The sequence below is a fragment of the Myodes glareolus genome, chromosome 10 (genome assembly GCF_982192425.1).
Source record: "Myodes glareolus chromosome 10, mMyoGla1.1, whole genome shotgun sequence".
Classification (NCBI taxonomy): domain Eukaryota; kingdom Metazoa; phylum Chordata; class Mammalia; order Rodentia; family Cricetidae; genus Myodes; species Myodes glareolus.
Window position 1 is genome coordinate 47,608,045 of NC_142035.1, and position 24,029 is coordinate 47,632,073.

At 39.0% G+C, this 24,029-nt stretch overlaps 1 protein-coding gene across 2 annotated transcripts in view; it reads right to left on the reverse strand.

The window, feature by feature from the left end:
• Window positions 1–24,029, reverse strand: part of Atrn (attractin) — a 145,528-nt gene that overhangs the window by 75,632 nt on the left and 45,867 nt on the right. For both annotated transcript variants that reach the window (XR_015739073.1, XM_087911192.1), the window contains exons 7-11: window positions 11,500–11,590; window positions 10,218–10,461; window positions 7,775–7,958; window positions 6,428–6,582; window positions 3,129–3,213 (exon numbers count right to left, since the gene is read on the reverse strand). Coding sequence is in view for 1 of the 2 variants with exons in the window: in XM_087911192.1 (XP_087767318.1) it covers window positions 3,129–3,213; window positions 6,428–6,582; window positions 7,775–7,958; window positions 10,218–10,461; window positions 11,500–11,590 (759 nt within the window). In the remaining variant the exon portion in view is untranslated. The remainder of the gene's footprint in view (window positions 1–3,128; window positions 3,214–6,427; window positions 6,583–7,774; window positions 7,959–10,217; window positions 10,462–11,499; window positions 11,591–24,029) is intronic.

Here is a 24,029-nt window from a genome sequence, read left to right on the forward strand (position 1 = left end):
TTACAATATCAAAAACCAGACGATAACCAAAAAGAAAAACTCTAGTATTCATTTTTGACCTTGTTACTGGCTCCTGAGTCTGACATAAATCAGGTGGATTCAGTTAATAAGCCAGCAACTTAACCTGAGCACAGCTGGTTTCCTCTGCAGTTCTGAACACCTCAGGTCACATGACATCTCTGGGAGGGTGGGAGAGCCTTCCAAGAGGCTTGGAGAAGGCAACTAAGATAAATGCTGCCTCTCCATCTAGAAGCCTCACAGTCTCACAGCCTTCTCTCCTTCGACCTCTCTTAAAACACAATTAGAACAATTAAGTCAGACATGAATGATCAAGTGTTGCTTGCTAAATGATAACAAGAGATCAAAGTTTCTCCTTCAACAAATTATTTTATACAGTTAAACTGCATAACCTTCTACCATTCCCCACCTCTTCCAACCCTGCCTAAAATTCAAAATACCACAAGAATTACACAAAATAAAACACTGTGATCCAGAGAGCTAGTCCTGATTTTGATTCATGGTTAAACTATACTTTATGACCAACTGTCAACTTCCCCGAGTTTGTGTAAAGCTTACAACTGTTTTAACAGAAGCTTCATTCGATATTATTAATTAGATATATATTAGTATACTTGCACCTAGCAAATGCCCACAATGTGCCTAACCCTGTGCTAGGAGAGCACACCAAGAACACACATATGAAGAGAGATGGCACAGCCAGCTACCAGCAAGGCCAGATGGCCTGATGCTTGCCAGGTAAAAACCTCAAGAGACACTTAGGACCTTTTCTGAGGAAAACAATCAGATTGCAATTCAAGATAACACTCAAGTTAACAAAATAGTAATTTAAAAATACTCCCACTTTAGTATCTATACATAGAATGGTCTTGTCACAAAACCCTATATATTTATAAGACATTAACTAACCATGTGACTAAAGATATCACCTTTTCCCAATATCTAGCTTCTAAATGGTTAATTCTTCCCATTTCCAGAATGTCATTTTTATATTTTTCCTAATACAAGTAATTTAACCAAAAATTTGAAAACCTAAGCTAATATATAAACATTACAGTATTTAAATAGTTTTAGGATTAATATAACTTTGAATTTTTAGGGATTTTGCTTTGTTTTCGAGACAGAGTTTCTCTGTGTAACCACCCTAGCTGTCCTGGAACTCACTTTGTAGAGCAGGCTGACCTCAAATTCACAGAAATCCACCTGCCTCTGCTTCCCAGAGTGCTGGGATTAAAAGCATGTGTCACCACCACCTGGCAGGATTTATAAAACTTTGAACTTTAAAGGGGGGAGCAGAAAGCAATAATAATTCATGGGGTCTGCAAGATTATGCAGTAGATCAGCTGGCCTTTAGAAGGCCAACCCACCAGAGATTTGCATATCTTGTGGAGGTTAAATACACAGTGCCTTGACTGGCTGGTTGTCTCTAACTGCAGATTCTCCTGTGTGGTAGCATGCTCCCCTGCAGTGTGTTCCTCACATCGGCACAGTTTTCCCATGTTCTGTTAGTAGGATGACTTTTCCCCAAACTGTGTATTCTGGCATATAAAAAAAGACAGTCAAACCTTTTGTCCCACACTGCAATTAAAAATAAAAAACCTTAGAAGCCTGTTCTCTATAACTAACCCCCTGACAGGATGATTTGGCCAGACGCAAGTCCTTGTGAAGAGAACACAGGAGGAACTTTCACAGAGCAGAACTGCAGGTGTCTGGCTTTGCTATTTCTAAGTCCTTCAAAGATTCATGATGAATTAGGGCAGTATGGCAGGTGTCTGTCCTTGTTATATCACAGTCCTTCAAGAGACCAATAGGACCTGACTAACGATGTCTAGGTATTATTAATCACATTTAAGAAACATAAAATAATATACATATTCTTTTCCTTTTTCTTAGCTCTCACAAAGTGGCCGGAACCTCCCCAACTAGCCGATTAGGTCTGCTATGTATCTTCAAAGAGTGCCTGTGTCCATGAGAATTTTCCTTGTAATTTTTTATTACTAACAAGCTGTTAATGAAAGGATGTGTACATATATACATATTACAAATTCCTTGGAAATTTGTAACAGTGGAAGAAATAAGATTGGAAGAGTAAAGAATGTAGACGGGAGGCAATGGAGAGATGGCTAGAAGCTAAGAGCACTGGCTGCTCTTTCAGAGGTCCTGAGTTCAATTCCCAGCAGCCACAGGATGGTTCACAGTCATCTATGATGAGATATGGTGCCCCCTTCTGGTGTGCAGGCATACACTGAGGCAGAATGCTATATATACAATAAATTTTTTTAAAAAAAAAGAATGTAGAAGAATAAAGGATGTAGGAAAATGAAGAAGAAAAAGAAGAGTAAAGAATGTAGAGTAATTAGAACATGAATGAATTGAACAAAGATGTGTAACAGAGAATTGGAATTGGAATTAGAATTGAGACAGAGAATTAAGAGCTAAGAAATTATAGACAATTAGGGCAAGAAAATTAGAATTAAAGCAGAACACTAGAGAGACATGACTGGAACTGCAAACATGTGAACCTTTCCCTCAAATTAGAATCATCCTAAGATCCCTTTTGCTATGCCGAAGCAACCTAACCGAACCCTGGAAGAAAGTCAGCAGAGCTGGTCTCGCTGGCTTCCAATAAATAATAGCAGCAAAATGAGAAAAGTTAACACATCAGCAGGTTACTTAGTTTCTCAACCTTTAAAGCTCACTTTAAAGTGACCAAGTAAAGTGATCATTCTGTGTGTCCTTTATAATAAAGGCTGCATCTGAGGAAGGCACAGTGCTGGGATTGGAACTCAGGATCTTGTGCATGCCAGGTAAGAAATATACTGCTGGGCTACGGCCCCAGTCCTCTGACTAGACTAAGCTTCCCTGGGGCAGATGGACAAAGAGCTCTCTGCTGGTCAGAAAGGTATTCCTTTGACGCAGAGCAGACTTGAAACTTGTTATGTTTCCACAATCTCCCTGGCCCTGTTCCTTTTACCTTATCCTGTACTTAAACTTATCTCTCTCCTTTATTCTCCCCAAACCTCTTACCATTCAGATTCAACTTTTAGAAAATTGATATAAAAAAGAATATAAGATGTAAGGCAGTAACACAACCTTAGCTTTCCAGTTACCTGTTGTGCAAGACTGCTGAGTGGCCAAATCTGTTGACATCATGGTGGAGATCAGGTCTGGGAAGCACTGACCATCGGTCACAAGCTAAGGGCAAGAAAAACACATTTCAGAAAAGATTGTCATTTGTAGTCAACAGGAATTGAAGTCTTCAGAAAAAAGAATGCAGGCCAGGTGTGGTGGCATAACCTTTGATCCCAGCACTCAGGAGGCAGAGGCAGGAGGACCTCTGTGAGTTCAAGCCAGCCTGTCTGCACAGTAAGCTCCAGACAGTCAGGACTACAAAAAGAAACCCTTGTCTCAAAAAAAAAAAAAAGACAGAAAAAAAAAAGAAACAAAGAATGCAGCAAACAGCCTTATAAAATATGCTTTTCTTCCTTTTTAGTTATACTATTTTGTGTAAAGGACAACAACAGTAGTAGCAGCACTTCATGGTATAAAATAAAAGCACTGCACAGAGACACTTCAATGAATGTATGTAACTCCCACAGCAACCCTATGATTGTCACTACTCTACTGTCTGCCTTTTTACCCACCAGAGTGTCTGCTTTAGTCTTGAATTTTTTCTTCTTTGTGGTGCTAGGGATCAGACCCAGGGCCATGTGTATGGCAAATAAGTACCCTACTGCTGAGGTGCATCTTCAGCCCGCCAAAATATTTCCTAATTTAAAAATTTTAATGCTGTGGGCAATGGTAACTCACAGCGTTAATCCCAGCACTTGAGAGACACAGGCAGGTGATCTCTGTGAGTTTGAGGCCAGCCTGGTATATAGAGCAGATTCTAGGACAGCCAGGGCAACACAGAGAAACTTGTCTTGAAAAATCAAAAATAAATAAGCAAATAAATGAAGTTTAATGCTAGATATGAAGTACACACCTCTAATATCAGCACTTGGGGAGGTGGAGACAGGAGGATAAGAAGCTCAAGGTGAGCCTCAACTACAACTACACAGCAAATCTGAGACTTCCAACAGTAAAATCTGTCTCAACACACACACACACACACACACACACACACACACACACACACACACAAAGAAAAGGGGGAAAAAGCAATTTTATAGTCTATGAAGCTTAAGTTGGCAAAACACAAAGGTTCCACAAATTTTTTATTTTTGTTTGTTTTTGAAGACACGATTTCTCTGTGTAGCTCTAGCTGTCCTGGAATTTGCTCTGTTGACCATGCTGGCCTCCAACTCAGAAATCCACCTGCCTCTGCCTCCCAAGTGCTGGAATTAGAAGCGTGCACCACCATGCCAGGTTCATAACTGTTTTCTATTTGTCTCTATACTGAATTGTTTAATCTTAACAATGGGAAAATATAGGAGGAAAATAAAAACAATTCTATTAAACCCTATGTGATGTCTCATTTTTTCCCAGATCTCCTGATTTTTTTTCCTCTACATGGCTCTTGCTCCAGTTTCTCTGGTGGAGGCCACTGCAGAGCCTGTTCATGCTCTGTGTCTCACTCTGAAGACAGCAAATGCAGGCTCTCAATTCAGCCACACCTTCATTCAGCTTCAACAGCAGCAGCCTTCCTGCTAAGCCTCAACCCTATCTTCCTCACAGGAAGAACAGACCCGACCTAGTCAACCTTGCCTCTTTCTCTGGGACCACAGTATAGCAAGATCCCTGGACCTCTTATCTCCTCCCCAGAGATCCTTCCTCTAACTCATTAGTTTTTGCCCCCTGTCCTTACAGCCTCCAACCACCTGCAGCTTTCACCACAGCATGCCAAAGGCTATTATTTCTGTCTTCCCAGCACCTTCTCATTTCTCTGCTTCCTCAATTTGAAGAAAAACTGACTTAATGTATCCATCATTCTCAACTTAAAAGCTCAGTGACGGGCTAGAGAAATGACTCAGAGGTTAAGATCACTGACTGTTCTTCCAGAGGTCCTAATTAAATTCTCAGCAACATTGCGGCTCACAATCATCTATAACGAGATCTGATGAGTTCTTCTGGCATGCAGGCATACATACAGACAGAACACGATATATATTAAATGAATCTTTAAAAAAAAAAAGCTCAGGGTCTAGCACAGCCATATCTGTTAAAGAAGAAAGACCTGGGGCTAGCCAGATGGCTCAGCAATTAAGAACACTCACTGTGCAGCTCCAGAGGATTTGGGTGTAGTTCCAGCACCCACATCTCAGCTCACAACTATCTGTAATTCCAGTTCCAAGGAACCCAATGCCTACTTTTGGCCTCCATGGACACTGAACACATACAGTGCTTAACATACATGTAGGCAAAATACTCATACATATAAAATAAAAATAAACAAGATTTTTAAAAATGAACACCTGACCTAGATTAGTCAAAATCACAGAGACAATGAGAAGAATGAGATTTCAAGAGGCTGGAGTGAGGATGAAGAGAGGGACTGTTAGTTAAGGGCACGCAGATGGATGGTGATACAGCATGAATATACTTAGCTCTCTTAAACCACGTATGACGCTAAGGTGGTGAGTGTTAGTATGTGCATTTTGCCACAGTAAGAATAATTTTTAAAATGAACATCTAGCCAGGTATGGTGGTACACACCTTTAATCTTAACTCTCAGGAAGCAGGGGCAGGAGTGTCTCTCTGAGTTCAAGGTCAGCTTGAATACATAATAAGCTCCAGGCCAAAGCAAAAACAAAAACAAAAGAATATCTGATGGTATTTATATAAACGAACATTAGATGTCTATTTTCCAGGAATAAATCAACACTGCCATCTTATGGTCACACATACATTCACATCAAAAGCATGTGTGAAGACAGGATTCTAGAAAATGGCACATAGTTAATGTATACCTCATCAAACTTAACATGACGCTTGTGGTTACAACTACACACCACTTCTATGGAAGGCAGTTATAAGAAAGGAGATACCAATTAAATCAGTCTTAAAAGAAAGAATCCAAGCACTTAACAAGAATGATTTTAAAAAGAATTTAATGCAGTTTAATGTAAAGTAATGCTTTTCAAAAAATGTGTAACCTTACTCAAATAAATATAAATTCTACTACTTGGGACTTCTTTATTTTTTAATTTTATTTACTCATTTTTTTCATTCAGGTTTTTCAGGACATGGTTTCTCTGTGTAGCTATAGCTGTCATGGAATTTGATCTGTTGATCAGACTGGCCTCCAACTTAGAGATCCACCTGCATCCCAAGTGCTGGGATTAAAGGTGTGCACCACTACTACCTGACTGGACTTCTTTCAAATTATTATTATTTTAACATCAATCCTTAATGCCGCTCCAAGGCAAAGAAAATACTCCTGAAGCTAAAACATCTTTGGAAAACTTACCAATGTCATAGGCCATGAAGTCTGAGGAGAAGCATTTGGCGCCGTGGCTCATGGATGTGTCGTTGTGTGTGTTCCCTCCAAACACCAGCATGGTTCCACTCACTATCACAGCTGTATGCAAGTAACGGAAAAATCGGCTGTCCTTAAGAATGGTCCTTTTGAGTTTATTTAAAAATAATAAATACAAGGTTAGTTTTAGAAAAATACTTATCTATCTGCCAATTTACATGTATAACTTTATAACTTCAGCATCAAATGTGCAAAACTCCTATATATAAGTCATTTACTTCAAAAATTAATAAAAGTCTGTAAGAATTTTGGGAAACTACAAGAGACCTAAAATGTTCACACCCTATGGCTCTATAATTCCAGTTTCCAGGTAAAAATATTATAAAATTACAGATCAAAATTTATGCTTAATATTTTATTAGTAAGGCAAAAGCTAGAGATCAGACCTTCCAATTGTATAGGCTGAGTGGTGCAAAGCCACTGAGGACAGTGATCTCCATGACAATGAAAATTACACCCACAGCATGGTCTCTGGTGCATGTTGAGAGACAGTAAGGGGGGGAGACAGAGGTGGAGACCATGTTTTATAATTATTTCACAACTCAAATTTATTTACATTTGCTAAAAGTACAGGCTGAGCTACAGCTCAGAGTGAGGAAAATTATCAGGTATGAGTGCATGCTGTTTTAAAGGATAAAACCAACAAAGGAGCCCAACAATGGCACTTTGGTCATCAAGACAAAAGTTAAACAGTATATTGACTGATGATGGTGCAGACCATTCATGTGTAAAGCCCTGGGTTTGATTCCCCAACACCAAAAAGAAAAAAAGAAAGGACATGCTTGACGGGTGGTGGTGGCGCACACCTTTAATCCCAGCACTTGGGACGCAGAGGCAGACGGATCTCTGTGAGTTCGAAGCCAGCCTGGTCTACAAGAGCTATTTCCAGGACAGGCTCCAAAGTCACAGAGAAACCCTGTCTCAAAAAACAAACAAACAAACAAAAAACAAAAACAAAAACAAAGGACATGATTTTTAAGTCTGTATAAAATCAGCACAACTCTACTCCTCAGGATTCTGGAGAGAGGAATCTATAGTAGAGTTCAGTGGATGAGAACTGGAATTGGTCCACAACGCTAAGCACTTTCTAACTATCCTAACAACAGAGAAGCTGACAGATAGGAACAAAATAAATACTACCCACTTTTTACTGTATTTATTTCCTAACTCTGTTACACACAATGCTGAACAGAAAACAAACCATAGCACAGTATTTTTCAACCAATTGCCTGAACAGAATCTAGACCATCAACAGAAAGCTCTAGGAAAAGCACCCACCACATCTGGGTATCCACATCATATCTGTAGAGGTCATCTGCAAGCCGGTATTTATTGGCACTGAAAGCCTTGTAGCCACCATGAACATACAGGGCCTTGGTCCTGTGATCATAAACACTGCTATGGCCATAGCCCCCTTGTACAAGAGCTCCCTGAGTATGTAGTATACTCCATGTGTTCTTTTCTGGAAAAGAAAAGAAAAAAACAGTTAAAGTCAATGTTGCAGGCTCCTCTTCTTATTAAACATTAAATAATCTAAACTATTTAAACATTAGTTTAAAGTCTAAACAGATTAGAGCAAAAGAAAGAAGTTCAGGAACACTTTCATCTTATTTATAACGAAGGACAGCTAGCCAGGCCTAGCCAGTGGAGGCCTAAAGTCCCAGGTACTAGGTAAATGAGGCAGGTGGATGACAAGTTCAAGGTCTGCCACAACACCTTAGTGAGACCTCATCTCAAAAGAAAAGGTTCTGGGGACATACCTTAATGGCAGTGTTGGTCTAACATGCACAAGGAACCTTGGATTCAATACCCAGTACAATTAAAAAAAGAGGAGGAGGAAAAAGGATTATTATTAAAGGGCAAAGTAAAGCACAATGATATGAAAGAAGTGGTGTTGGGGGTAAGACAAATGTTTAAATAGTAGAAAATGGGGTGTGGGGAAAAGGAGGAACAAGAGCTGGATTAATGAAAACTAAGGATACATGAAGAAACCTTATAAAAGCCTGCAAGGTTGTACGCTAACTCAAACTCTCAGTGCCAATCACAGGCTACCTTCCTACAGGTTACTAGTCTGAGAGGTATCTGAAAATATAGGCTATTGCCATGCCTTTATTTTTGCTCACTTGGTTGCTCACTATAACTAGATGGTAGAATATTACTGCTGAAGACACTGCATATTTTGGTTGAAGGATATGGCGAACCAATCTTGAACAGACCAGGAAATGCCATCCTTGCTGGCGAGCTGTCACAGTAAGGCATGCAAGCTACTGATGGAAAGAAGCTATTTATGGTCTTACTCAATCCTGAACCCTGAATTCTACTATACTGACTTGAAAAGCAAAGATGTACCCCCTGGTGCAATAGTGACAAGACCATCAAAGGTGGGTAATCACTAGTCTCTTAAATTAGACTCGAGGGCTACTCCACAGAAGGGAATTCATGCCTGACACAGTAAGCATGATAAAAACTCAAGGCTAATGAAGTCATAGACTAAAGAGAACCTATAGATTTGGTTTTTCTAAAGTCATATTGTCAAACTGCTCTCTGAATAATTGTGTTTATGCAGGGGAATCTGTGCTACCCTGAGCTATGGTCAAAGAAGCTTCCTAATGCCGGGCGGTGGTGGCACACGCCTTTAATCCCAGCACTTGGGAGGCAGAGGCAGGCGAATCTCTGTCAGTTCATTAGTTCAAAGTGCTGAGAATCAGTGGTGGAGTGCTCAGGCACAAGGGTGTGTATCAACCTCTGCCCAAGACTCAGGGAACATCTTGGAAAGAAGGTAAGAGCCTGAGGATGAAGGAAACATCTGTGCAATGCTGTCCTTCGAGCATGACATGGCTGTTGCACACATAAACTCACAGCAGCTGTGGTTACCTGCACGGAAACCACACAACACCAAGCAAGTTAAAAACTCCAGAATCTAGCAGGGAGCAGTTGCCAAAACCCCTCCTACAGCTGAGAAGCTCCTGGAGTAGAAGGCTGCTCTGACCTTAAGCAGGAAGAGCCACTTTCTTTAGGGATACTATTATATGATCCGTGTCCCAGTGGATGACCCCACAACTATGCATATGGGCTGCATTAACTGGACTCAGTACATTAGCCCTCAAAAGGAGGATAACGTCTGGAAAGGAGGTGTGTTGGGAAGAAGCCTAGGGTAGATGGATGTAAAAATCCAACATACATTGGATACATGTAAGAAACTTTCAAAGAACAAATTTTTAAAGATTCAGATTTCTCTCAAATCGACATTTAATTCCCTATGATCTTCAGTGATTCCTTATAATTTTCAGATATATTTTAATGATCTTTAGATGTACTTTATAGGACTACTTTATTTAAATTTCAATTCTGACACTTCTATATACAACGAAAAACAATACAATTAAACCCAAGGAAAGATTATACTCTAAGGTGAAAAAACACTAAAGAACTATCCAAAAAATTATTTTAGCATGCTTATTATTGTTCTGCATTATGCTTATTTTGGTAACTAAAGCATTTAGTGCTATCTCTGGCTATCTTTGGCAAACTGACAGTAACAAATATTTGTTACACAGGAACATCAACAACCTGAATCTTACCAGTTACATATTGATATTAACTACTACAAGGCAAAGTACTGGATCAAGGTTAGGTTGAATTTTTAAACTGTCCAAATAATAAGGGTAGGGTTTTTGATCTGATATTCAAGGTGCAACTACTAGAAAAAAAATGTACATACCTAAGTCATACTCCTGCACAACACTTATATATCCATAAAGTGGGCAATGACCAAAGATGACCAACATGACCACACGGCCAGTTGCCAGTGTAACAATGTGTGCAGAGTGCCCAACTACTGCATACTGCTCCTTGGCTTTGGGTGTTAGCAATACCCATGATTCATTATGAATATGAAATACTCTCAACTCATTGGTCACGTTCCCCGTTGAGTCGATTTTTCCTCCATACATGTAGATTTTATCCTACAAGAAAGATGTAAACAAGATTTTAAAAAAATCATTAAAAATTTAAATCTAGGGCTGGAGAAATGATGTAGCAATTAAGAGCAGTTGCTGCTCTTAGAGAAGACCAGGGTTCGGTTCCTAGAACCCACACGGTAACTGACAACCAGATGTATATAACTCCACTTCCTGGGGTTCTTATGCCCTCCTCTTCTGGCCTCTGGTGGAACAGCATGCACAGACACATAAGCAGACAAAATACCCACACACATAAAATAGAAATAAATCTTTAAAAAAAACAATACCTGAGAACAGAAAAAGATTGGTTTACAACCTCATTATTATTCTTAGCTTAAGAAGTATGGGAAAAATGTATTTTTCAGTGAATTACTAGGAATAGGATAGAGAAAGAACAAAATAAATCATATATATGCCATATATATAAATCATAATATATATGATTTACTTTTTCATATATACGATACAGTTTTCATATGGTTTCATATATACGATATATATATATATATATAGTTTTTTTGTGTAACAGACCTGGCTGTCCTGGAACTAGTTTTGTAGACCAGGCTCACCTCAAACTCACAGAGATCTACCTGCCTCTGCTTCCTCCCAGTGCTGGGACTAAAAGTGTGTGCCACCAAAGCTTGGCAAAATTACATTCTTTATCTCTCCAAAACACCTTCTTCACATGAATTGTATTACAGAATAAAATTACTTGAAAAATAAAGTTGACTTATCCTACAACATATGCACAGAAACAAGGAAATAAAAAAGATGACACAGTCATATTGCAATGTGGCTAAACTTGCTAATAGGCACGGGGTTCACTGACACTTTTTAACCTTCATTCTTAACCACTTGGCACTGTAATCATAGTATCCCAGTATAATACCACAGATTAAAATAGTTCCAACTCCAATTTCCAATTACCTCCACCACACCAAAGTTTATACCAATTAAAACCAAAGCTGAAGAGCTATTCAACGACATAAAGGAACAGCAAGAGTTGAATTTCTTGCTTGGTAAAGAGTTGAAATAGTTTACCTTATGTAATGCCAAAGAATGACCATATCTTACAACCACACTGTTCACAGAATGGTTGAGTGGAAGCCATTCCCTAGAAGTCAGGTCATACCTACAAAACAAACAGACCATATTTTCACCCAAATGACAAAACAGAACATCTTGTATTCTTCTATTTATGATACAATCCAGTTCAGAGATTTTCAATAAACAACCAGGGATATAGGGAAGTAGGTACAAGCTATTCCCACAAACATACTTTACATCTGGGCCCACTGAGCATGGAGAACTCACAACGGGGAGGCCAGCTACACAACTCTGGGATACAGACATCTATCTACTGGGAGCTTCTGTAGCCTCCTGCCAACCTCTTCTACATAACAATCTAAGCCATGGGAGTTTCTGCTATGAAGGGACTTAATAGCTCACAGTAACTTCTACTCACTTAATGATAAACTGAAGGCAAGTACTGACAAGGGGATAATAACTAAAAGAAAATAACTGAGCAGGTATGGCTTAGTGAGTAAAAGTGTTTGCTGCATGAGCCTGGCCACCTGAATTCTATCACTGGGACCCACACAGTGGAAGAAGAGAACTTGTGTACGCATAAGCATGCACACACACTGGGGAGACCTGGAGGGAGTGAAGGGAGAATTTGGGATAGACATCAACAAGATTATATGTGTGTGTATGAAATTTTCAAAGAATAAATATTTTAATATCAGTATTTCTTTTGACTTTAAATTGCTCAAGAAAGCTAAAATATAATTATAAACATTTTAATCATACTATAATTTCACTTCAAGAATTCTAAAATACAAAATCAACAAAATAAAAATACTTTTAGAGCTGGAGTGATGATGGCTCAGTGGGAAAAATACCTGCTGAGCAATCATGAGAATCTAACCTCAGATCCTTAGCACCCTATAAAAGTCAGGTGTGGAGTCACCTCTCTGTAACTCCAATCGCAGTGGTGGAAGGGTGCGGGCAGGTTCCATGGGGCTGGCCAATCAGTCTATCCAAAACTATGAGTTCTAAGTTAAGTGATAGATCCTGTCTCAAACCAGAAAAGTGCCAAACAACAGACACAGACACCTGATGTTGGTCTCTGGCCTCCATTAATATGCACATGCAAAAGGGCACAGACTCAATATAGTTGTGTGCCCCCAACGGAAAATAAGTTAAAGTCCTGCCTGCAGCTCATACTTATTCATATACTACTGAGTGATCATAATCAATTAAAATAGTAATTTAAAAAAAAGAAAAGAAAAGAAAAGAAAAAACCCACTGTGGTAGTTTGAGAATGGCCCCCATGAATACTTCGTCTCCAACTGGTGGACCTGTTTCGGAAGAATTAGAATGTATGGCCTTATTGGAGGAGGTGTCACTCAGAGCACGTTTTGAGGTTAAGACTTTCCCAGTGGGCTCTTTTTTCTCCCTTCTTTTGGATCAAAATGTGAGCTCTCAGTTTTTCTTGCCACCATGCCTTTATTCTGCATCACAAACTCTAATCCTCTAAAAGTTCAATTAAGTGTTTTAACAAGCCACCTTGGTTATGGTATTTTAACCATAGCAATAGAAGAGTAACTAAGACAATTACCCTACTGCTATTATAAAATGCATAAATGCTCATTAAAAATACAACCAGTAAAATAAAATAAGCTAAAATTTTTAAGGATGACATGACACTCCATCACCCAGAAATAAATACTAACAGTAAGGAAATTTTATTACAAACATCTTACTATACATTTACAGACAGAAGACTGACAAAATACATATATACAAAGGGGCAAAAGCTTAAATTAAATTTTAAAAAGTTTTAATGCTATAAAATTTTAAAGAAATCAAAGCACAGAGAGAAACCAACGCCATTGTTTCTTTGTTACCTTAAGTAAATGTTTCTTATGTTTCTTTTCTCTAAGTTTACCCATATAAACTAAGTTTAAGGAAAAAAAATGGGAATGGAGAGATGGTTTGGGGGCTAAGAGTGCTTGCTCCAAAGGAGCAAGGCTTGGTTCTCAGGTACTGGGCAGGTTGTAATGGCCTGTAACTATAGCTCCAAAGGATCTGACACCTTCTCTGGCTCCAACGGCAACTACATTCAGGTTTCATACACACAGTGACTAGACACATAAATAAAAATAAAAGAATATAAGACTAGATTTACTGTTGGGCACTGTGCTGTGCCTGTAATCCCAGTACCAGAAGGCTGAAGCAGAAGAGTGCAGTGAGTTCTTAGCCCATACAGGCTACAAAGTGAATTGCAGGTCAGCTTGAAAAAATAGTGTGAGCCCCTGCTTCAAAAACCAAACAGATCTGGGAGGCAGTATAGTGCCAGAGTGTTAGTTGCCTAACCCTGGGTTCAAATATTAGCACCACCAACGAAAAAAAAACAAAAAACAAGGGCTGGCATGGTGGCAAATGCCTTTAATACTAGCACTCAGGAGGCAGATGCAGATGTATCTCCGTGATTCTATATAATTCCAGACCAGTCAGGGCAGTAGGGAGATCCTGTCTGTGTGGGGAGGAGGGGGACCAACCAACCTACCACCACTAACATAACCCAAAACAAGGGCTGGTAAGAAGGCTCAGTAGTGTAAAGGCACTTGCTGCCAAACATGAAAACCTGAGTTCAATCCCTGGAACCCACACAGTGGAAAGAGAAACCCAACTCCCAAACACTGTCCTCTGCATGCCAGCACATAAAAGTAACAAAAATAGGAAAAAGGTTTATCAAAATATGCTAGTAAAAAGGAAACAAATGTCTACTGAAATCGATTAATAAATCATAGTTGTATAGAATAACAATAACATCAAAAATACTCAAGAAACACCTCAAAATAAATCTCTAAAAAAAAACCGCTAAGCTAAAGAAGCAATATGCAGAGCATCTTTAATATCAGCACTCAGGAGGCAGAGGCAGGTGCCAGCCTGGTCTACAGAGCATGTTCCAGGACAGACAGGGCCATATAGACACTGTCTAAAACACAAAGGAAGCAATGCACTGAATATAATTTTTATAAAGACTAAACATGATGTCTGTTGATGAAGCTTTGTGTTAGAGAATATCACAAGACAGGCAAACAGATACATAAAAGTATGAATTACTAGGACTACCACATTTTTACATCTATTTAAAGCAAGTGACACTAACATCAGGTCCATGATTGTCTCTGTGACTCTGGAGCAGAACATAAGGACCTTCCTCTGCACTTGGGAACTTTTAGTTCCTGACATGGACAGAGGAGAATGAACTGGCATTTGTTAGCTTTTTTTCCTCTGAACTTTTCCTTCTTAGTATATACCATCTGAAGCAAACTCATAATTAATTTAAATGGAAACATCTATTAAGTGTGACTAACACATAAATTGGTATTTAACTTGCATATTTTGGAATATTTATTTTAAAAGAAGATGAAAATTATTTCAGTTTGCTCTAATAATTAGTTACTAATAATTACTATTCACTGCTTTTATCAAACTATTTAATTAACATAATCACTCACTAAAGTTTCAGTAGTACATACTATGTAGTTTAGGCTCTATTAGCTCTCTGCTTTGAAGCTGAAACCTCTAGTACTCACATTCTCAATCCCATTTCTTCTCCTAGTTTTGTTCTACAACTTGCAGTGTCCATGTTCTTAACATGCACATCCCATTTTGAAACTTTAATCCCACAGTGATTCCGGACCGAGTCTGTGGACAAGCTGAAACCTCATCACAATCCTCCTACTATGACTTCTTCAGCTTTTCCACTCTTTATTGGTTGGATTTCACTGTCAAGTGGTGTTTTGGTTTTGAGACACCACCAGCACCCAGTGATTCTACGACAGCAAGATCTGAACATTCCAACACAGCTGAAGCACAAGAAAATGACCTTACATTAACTTGTGAAGATGAGAGAGGCCCTTACAGAGGAAATGAAAAAATTCTCTCAGAGAAATCAAGGAAAAGACAAACAAAAGAAATGAAAAAAAATCAATAAATTCCTCCAAGAACCCTCCCCTCCCAAAATAATCAAACATGTGAAGAAAATGGTTCAAGACTTGAAAATTTGAAACAGAAACAATGAAGAAAACACAAACCAAGGGAATTATGGAAAATCTGGGTAAACAAATAGGAACTACAGATGCAAGCATCACCAACAGAATGTAAGAGATGGAAGAGAGAGTATCAGGTGCTGAAGATACAATAAAAGAAATAGATTTATCAGTCAAATAAAATATTAAATCCAAAAAAATTCCTAACACAAAACATATAGGAAATCTGGGAGACCATGAAAAGACTAAACTTAAGAATAATAGGAATAGACGGAGAAGAGTCTAGCTCAAAGGTACAGAAAAAAAATAATCAACAAAATTATAGAAGAAAACTTTCCCAACCTAAAGAAGGACATGTCTATAAAAATACAAGAAATTTACCTAACACCAAATATCCTAGACCAGCAAAAAGAAGTCCCCTCACCAAATAATAATCAAAACACCGAATATGCAAAATAAAGAAAGAATATTAAGAGATGTAAAGGAAAAAAGTCAAGTAACATATAAAAACAGACTTATCAGAATTAGACCAGACTTCTCAATGGAGACTCTAAAAGCCAGAAGGACCTGGACAGATGCTTTGCAGACACTAAAAGACCACGGATGCCAACCCAAACTTATGGGGCACTATGAAAACAGAGCTAAAAGAAAAGTCCATAGCACTAAGTTCCTACATAAAAAAATTTGGAGAGATTTCACACCTGAAACTCTAGAACAACACCACAATAATAATAACAATAATAATAATAATAATAAATAAAAAAGCAAACACACCAAGATGGAGAAGATAGCAGGAAATAATCAAACTCAGAACTGAAATCAATAAAATAGAAACAAAGAGAACACAAAGAATCAATGGAACAGAGCTGATTCTTTGAGAAAATCAACAAGATAGACAAACCCTTATGCAAACCAACTAAAAGGCAGAGAGAGAATATCTCAATTAACAAAATCAGAAACCAAAAGGGGGGCATAACGATAGACACTGAGGAAATACAGAGAATCTTTAGGTCATATTTCAAAAACCTGTACTCCGCACATTGGGAAATCTAGAAGAAATCGACAATTTTCTTGATACCAAAATTAAATAAACAACTAAACAGACCTATAACTCCTAAGGAAATAAGTCATTAAAAGTCTCTAATCCCCTCCCCCCCAAAAGAAATCCCAAGGCCAGATGGTTTTAACGTAAAATTCTACCAGAATTTCGAGGAGCAAATACCAATACTCCTCAGACTGCCCCACACATTAAAAGCAGAAGGAACATTGCCAAATTCTTTTTATAAGGCTAAAGTTATCCTGATACCCAAACCACACAAAGACTTAACAAAGAAAGAGAATTACAGACCAATTTCCCTCATGAACATTGATGCGAAAATACAACAGAATCTAAGAACACATCAAAAAGATCATCCACCATGATCAAGTTGGCTTCATCCCAGAGATACAGGGATAATTCAACATATGAAAATCTATTAATGTAAATTTATATTCATATAAATAAACTGAAAGAAAAAACTATATAATCATCTCATGAGATGCTGAAAAAGCTTTTGACAAAATCCAACACAACTTCATGATAAAGGTCTTGGAGAGACAAGGAACATACTTAAGCATTAAAAAAAAAAAGCAATATACAACAAGCCAACAGTCAACATCAAATTAAATGGAGAGAGACTCAAAGTAATTTCATTAATATTAGGAAGACAAGGCTGTCCACTCTCCATAGCTACTCAACAAAGTATTCGAAGTTCTAGAATATAACAAAAGGAGATCAAGAGGATATGAATTGGAAAGGAAGAAACGAAACTTTCACTATTTACAGATATGATAGTATATATAAGTGATCCCAAAAATTCTACCAGGGAGCTCCTGGTAAAATTCTACAGCAGTAAAGATCTTCAGTAATGTGGCTGGATACAAGAATTGTCTGGTATTCCTCCTATATACAAATGATAAATGGGCTAAGAAAGAAATCAGGGAAACAACACCCTTTACAAAAGTCACAAGTAACAAGTGAAACACCTGTATGACAAAAACTTTAAGTCTTTGAAGAAAGAAATTAGAGAAAATATCAGAAGATGGAAAGATCTCCCATGCTCATCGTCGATAGGTAGGATTAACATAATAAAAATGGCAACCTTACCAAAAGCAATCTACAGATTCAATGCAATCTCCATCAAAATTCCAAAACAATTCACAGACCTCAAAAGAACAATACTCAACTTTATATGGAAAAAAAAACCAATATAGCTAAAACAATCATGAACAATAAAGGAATTTTTGGAGGAATCACCATCCCTAAATTTCAAGCTCTACTACAGAGCAATAGTAATAAAAAACTTATGGTACTGGCATAAAAAAGACAGGTGGATCAATGGAATAGAATTGAAAACCCTGATGTAAATCCACACACCTATGAACACCTAATTTTTTACAAAGAAGCCAAAATTATACAATAGAAAAAGCATCTGCAACAAATGGTGTTGGTATAACTGGATGTCAACATGTAGAAGAATGCAAATAGATCCGTATCTATCACCTTGCACAAAACTCAAATCCAAGAGGACCAAGGATCTAAACATAAGTCCAATTAACTGAATCTAATAGAAGAGGAAGTGGGAAGTACCCATGAACACATTGGCACAGTAGACAACTTTATGAATAGAACACCAGTTGTACAAATACTGAGAGCAACAATTAATAAATAGGACTTCATTAAACTGAAAAGCTTCTATAAAGCAAAAGACACAGTCAAAAGGACAAAACAGCAGCCTAGAGAATGGGGAAATATCTTCCTTCTCCAATCCCACATCTGACAAAGGGCTGACCTCCAAATTATATAAAGAACTCAAGAAACTAGACATCAAAATACCAAATAATCCTATTTAAAAATGGATTCCTCAACAAAAGAATCTAACATGGTGAAGATACACTCAAGAATTGTTCAACATCCTTAGTCACCATGGAAATGTAAATCAAAATAACTCTGAGATATCATCTTATACCTGCCAGAAGAGATAAGATCAAAAACACTGATGACAGCTTATGTTGGAGAGGATGTGGAGTAATTGAACACTACTCCACTGCTGGTGGGAATACAAACCTATACGGCCACTTTGGAAATCGATATGGCAGTTTTTCAAAAAATTGTTAGTCAATCTACGTCAAGAACCAGCTATACCAATACTGGGCATATACCCAAAAGATGCTCAACCATATCACAAGAGCATTTGCTCAGCTATGTTCATAGCAGCATTACTTGTAACAGTCAGAACCTGGAAACAACCCAGATGCCCTTCAGCCAAAGAAAGGATAAAGAAAACATGGTACATTTACACAATGGAATATTACTTATATGTAAAAAAAATGAAATTTGCAGGCAAACGGATAAAATTTGAAAAAAATCATCCTGAGTGAGGTAACCCAGACCCAGAGAGACAAACATGGTATGTACTCACTCACAAATGGATATTAGCTGTAAAGTAAAGGATAACCATGCTACAATCCACAACCCCAGAGAGACTAGGTAACAAAGAAGGCCCAAACAGGGATGCATGGATTTCCTAGGGAAAGGTAAAAAAAAGAGATACCCTGCCGAGTGGTGGTGACTACACCTTTAATCCCAGCACTTGGGAGGCAGAGGCAGGCAGATCTCTGTGAGTTTAAGGTCAGCTTAGGCTACAAGAGCTAGTTTCAGGGCAGGCTCTAAAGCTACAGAGAAACCATCTCAAAAGCAAATTAGATAGATAGATAGATAGAGAGAGCGAGAGCGAGAGAGATCAGACAGACAGACAGGAGAGAGAGAGAGAGAGAGAGAGAGAGAGAGAGAGAGAGAGATCTCCTGGGTAAACTGGAGGCGGGGCATGAGGGATGAGATCGGGCACGTCGGAGTGAGACAGACAAGAGTAATGAACGAGGTACCTTGATGGGGAGAAATTTGGTGCCAGGGGAACTCCCAGGAATCCACAAGAATGGCCCCAGCTAAGTCTTATGGCATCCTAGCTGTCTAAGACTCCATTAGGAGTCCCCTAGCAATACTGGCCGTCTCCTGTAATCAGATTGGTGACTACCCTAACTGTCATCAGAGAGCCTTCATCCAGTAACTGATGGAAACAAATGCAGAGACCCACAGCCAAGCACTAGGTGGAGTTTCGGGAAATGTGTTGTATGAGCTAGGGATGCGCAGGGTGGAGGGGTGGGAGGTGGTGTTAAGGTCATCACAAGAGAACCCACAGAAACAACTAACCTGGGCTCATAGGAGCTCACAGACTCTGGACCAATAGCTAGGGAGTCTACATGGAATTGACCTAGGTCCTCTACATATGTGTGACATTGTGCAGCTTTGTCTATTTGTGGGACTCTTAGCAGTGGAATCAGGGCCTGACCCTAAAGCTTGAGCTGGCTTTGGGAACCTATTCCTCATATTGGGTTGCCCTGCCCAGCCTTAATGCAAAGGGAGGAGCTTATTCTTACCTCAACTTGCTATACAATGCTTTGTTGACACCTATGGGAGGCTGGCCCCTTTCTGAACAGAAACAGGAGTGGATGTGGGGAGGGAGCAGAAAAAAAGAATGGGAGGAGAGGGGGGAGGAGAAACTGTGGTTGGGATATAAAATAAATGAAAAAAATTAATTAATAAAAAAGGGAAGACTAAGATTGTTTCAATCCATCAATTTAATAAGCACAAAAAAATGTCTTGAGATGTGAAATCTCTTTGCCCAGTGACCTCATATAGCATGCCAGACATATTTGAACATAAGGACAGGAGAAGCGCATTGAAAAGCATTGTAACACTTTAGTAGAATTCTTAGTGGATGGTATTTTTGAGAACTTGCTAGGTTTGAAACCACAGGCCTACACCTTGAGAGGGCAGAAAGACATAGAGGAAATACAGAAGTTTCCAAACGTGTCCCATGACATGGAGGTTCTTAACCTGTAACTTAATGTATTTTGTTCCTACTTTGTCAACATGTCAGTGGATGGCCTGTCAGACACTTCAGTGCTGGCACGTCTCCAGCATCTAGGGAAGGTGAACTTCCAAAAGATACTTGGAAAACAGGCTACTTTTTTTTTCACAGCACAAATGAAGCGTAAATGAAGAACAGTATTAATGAAACAGCACATGGAATTCTAAGGACCATAAATTGTTCTTCAGAATATTAAACAATTAGTTCTTGGATCTGGACAAGCACATATGTGGGGATACCAGCAAGTGTCCCAGCTGGCAAGGAAAAAACTCAGTTCAGCATGACTTAGTAGGGCTGGTTACTTCTGGAATCTGACACTGAGTGTTTTTTTTACTATTAAAACACAGTAAAACTTTGGGGAAAAGCTCCCTTGTGACATTTACCACAACTAAGTTTACAGGATGACTATATCAAACTCCCTTACAAGGTGTTTATCTTTTGCAGAGCACCTGTGACTTCTACAAGAATGGATTCTACTGACTGGGAAACAATGTTCAGGATAAGGATCTAGGGAGCAAGGGTTTGTAAGGAGCCTAACAGCAAACTCTTTTTGCAAAGTACATGGGACTTCCTTCATGAGGACGGGTTATATTGACTGAGAAAGAATGCACAGGAAGGAATCTGGGCTATTTGAGTGAGGACTGGCTCGGTAGAATAGCAAAAGATCACCAGGGTATTAAACAGCTTCCACTCCAGCCTTCTGGGTGATCAGGTGTCAATTTCTTCCACTGAAGAGAAAAGTCCATGTGTTTAACAGTTCTATTTTCTCTAAGTGCTAGCTATAAGCCTGTGCACTGTGTCCTTCTAAATACATTTGCACAGGAATGCAGGAATCAGAAACAGGTGTTTTTCACAGCTCAGCCATCTTCCTCACAAGTCTCCCCAGATGGCTGGCAATACAGTGACCATCTGTGGGGTCCAAGATCTGAAGCTAAGGAAGCAGAGTCTCAGGAAGCCAGAAGGCTGAAGAAAATCTGAGCAGCCACAAAGAGATAATGACATACTTTATGCACTCTGGGAAAAAGGCCACTTGCCTTTGATCTCAAGGGAATATTTATACAAAATTCACACAAAAGTAGCATTTGGCCAGAAACAGCTATGTAACAGATTCTATCACTGTTCACTCTGAATTCCCAATATTCAGTGTCAGCCATCTTTAGCTGACTCATGGTTCCTCGGATGTCTTTGGCCCATTCAGATATCCATATTGACACCACAGGACCTACACCTTAAATGGTCTGCCATTCCCCTCACCACCAGACTAGTGGGCACATACTCTACCCTCCTACAATGTCCGGGCAACCCACTAACAGAATGTTACCACTACCAAATCCAAGCAAAGGTTCTTCAGAAACTGGATGTACCACAGGTAGCGGAAAATACCGAACCACCTAGGGCTTCTCACACAATGTGTCCTTTATCCTACAAGTTCAAGAACTTCATCAAATTAGGTCTACTCACTGAGAAAATGCTGTAAACCTTCCTGAAACACTTGTGCTATTTCACCCACTTATTATTTGTAGTTCTTTCTCTCGTGGACAGTAATTTTGTGTGTGACACTCCTGTCTTTATGTATTTTTGCCTTTCTCTAACTTTCCAACCATTTTCTCTGAGTTAACTGGAATCATCTCAATCCATCAATCATTCAATTTCTAGATTTTGCTCAATGATTTATTCTCGTTTCTTTAGATCTAAAAACCTCTCACTTCATCTCAAAGATTTTCAGTTTATGCAGAATTTAAATCTAAGTTATATACAAAAGAAGCGGTGGGAAAGGCATCCACGCAGCTTCACGTGGCAGGTTGGTGCTACTCACTTCTGTGTCCTCCTCACTTCTCGGTAGTCGGATAAAATGCAGGGACCTGGATGAAGGATGTGTAGTCTTTTCGAATAAAACACCCAGATGTCCTTTACTCGGGTTTAAGTGTCCTTTTGTAGTCCACTGTGTCACCACTGCAACAGAAGCTGTGGCTTCAAGGGAGTCAGCCACATGCTCCATTTCTCGACTTTTCACCTGGTCCTTCCTAGCAGCTACTTCTACAACTGAAATAGCTTTAAAAATATCCAATCAGCTTGTATATTCTAGATTTGGGACTTGTATTAGTTACTTTTCTCACCAGTGTCAGCCTGACACAAACCGGAATCACCTGGGGAAAAGAAACTTCATTTGAGGGACTGCCTCGATCAGACTGACCTATGGGCATACCTGTGAGGCATTTCTTGATGGTAATAGATCTAGGAGGGCCAGCCTACCATGGACAGTAAGTACATCACTAGGCAGGTGGGTATGGGCTATATAACACAAGAAAGCTAACTAGCTGAGCATGAGCCAGTGCGAGGGCCAGCAAGCTAGTGAGCAAGCTGGTAACATTTTCCATAATTCCTGGCTCTTCTCCAGCTTAAGTTCCTGACTTGATTTCCCTCAGTGATGGACAGTTACCCAGAAGTGTAAGATAAAATAAACATTTTCCTCCCCAAGCTGGTTTTGCTAAGTGTTTTATCACAGCAACAGAATAAAAATAAAATAAACAAAAAACAAGACTACCTTTTTTTTTTCTGCCCAGAGGAAGAAGGAAATTCAATTATAAAGTTTCAGTGGTAATCTTTTTATTTTATTATTATCTTTTGAGTCTCACCATGCATAGACCAAGTTGGCCTTAAACTCACAGAGATCCACCTGCTTCTGCCCCCACGAGTATTGAGATATTGTACACCATGTACCATGTACAGCTCAACTGGAATATTTCTTTTCTTCTTTTGGTAGGGAGAGGTGGAGATGGGGTTTCTTGGCATAGCTCTGGCTGTTCTGGAACTAGTTCTGTAGTCCAGGCTGACCTCAAACTCATAGCAATCTGCTTGCCTCTGCTGGGATTAAAGGTGATCACGACCACCTGGCTCAACTGAAATCTTAATGTAGGAGGCCAAGACCATTTATTTTGTAAGAGGATCACTAGTGACAAACAGAAACTATTTTTATTGTGTTTTATATTCTTGAGACAGGGTCATACTCTGTTGTAAGGATGGTCTGGAACTCAGCTAATTTCAAAAACTGTGACAACTCTCCTGCATTAGTCTCTCAATTGCTAGGATTACGTGTATGAACTACTACTCCCAGCTTAGGAACTGTATTTTAATACAACTTCAAACTGTGGGTTAGTAGGGTTGCGGAAGAAAGAATACAAAAGTAACTCCTGAAATATACTTGATAAGAATGAATATATATAAATGGTTATACAATTTAAAACTGAAATTCAATATACAACTTTGCTTTTTGATTTTGAGACAGGATTTCATGTAGCCCAGGCTGGTCTCAAACTTGTTATATAGCCACGGATGACCTTCAACTTCTGATTCTCTTTTCTCTACCTCCAGAGTGTTGAGATGGCAGCATATGCCATGATGTTCCGTTTTTGAGGTGCTGGGGACGAACCCAGGCTTCCTGCATGCCAGAGAGGCACTCTACCAGCAGAGCTACAGTTTGAGACAGGGTCTTCTTGTCCAAAATACTACTTTTAAAAAGACCTCTATATTCCCTGAA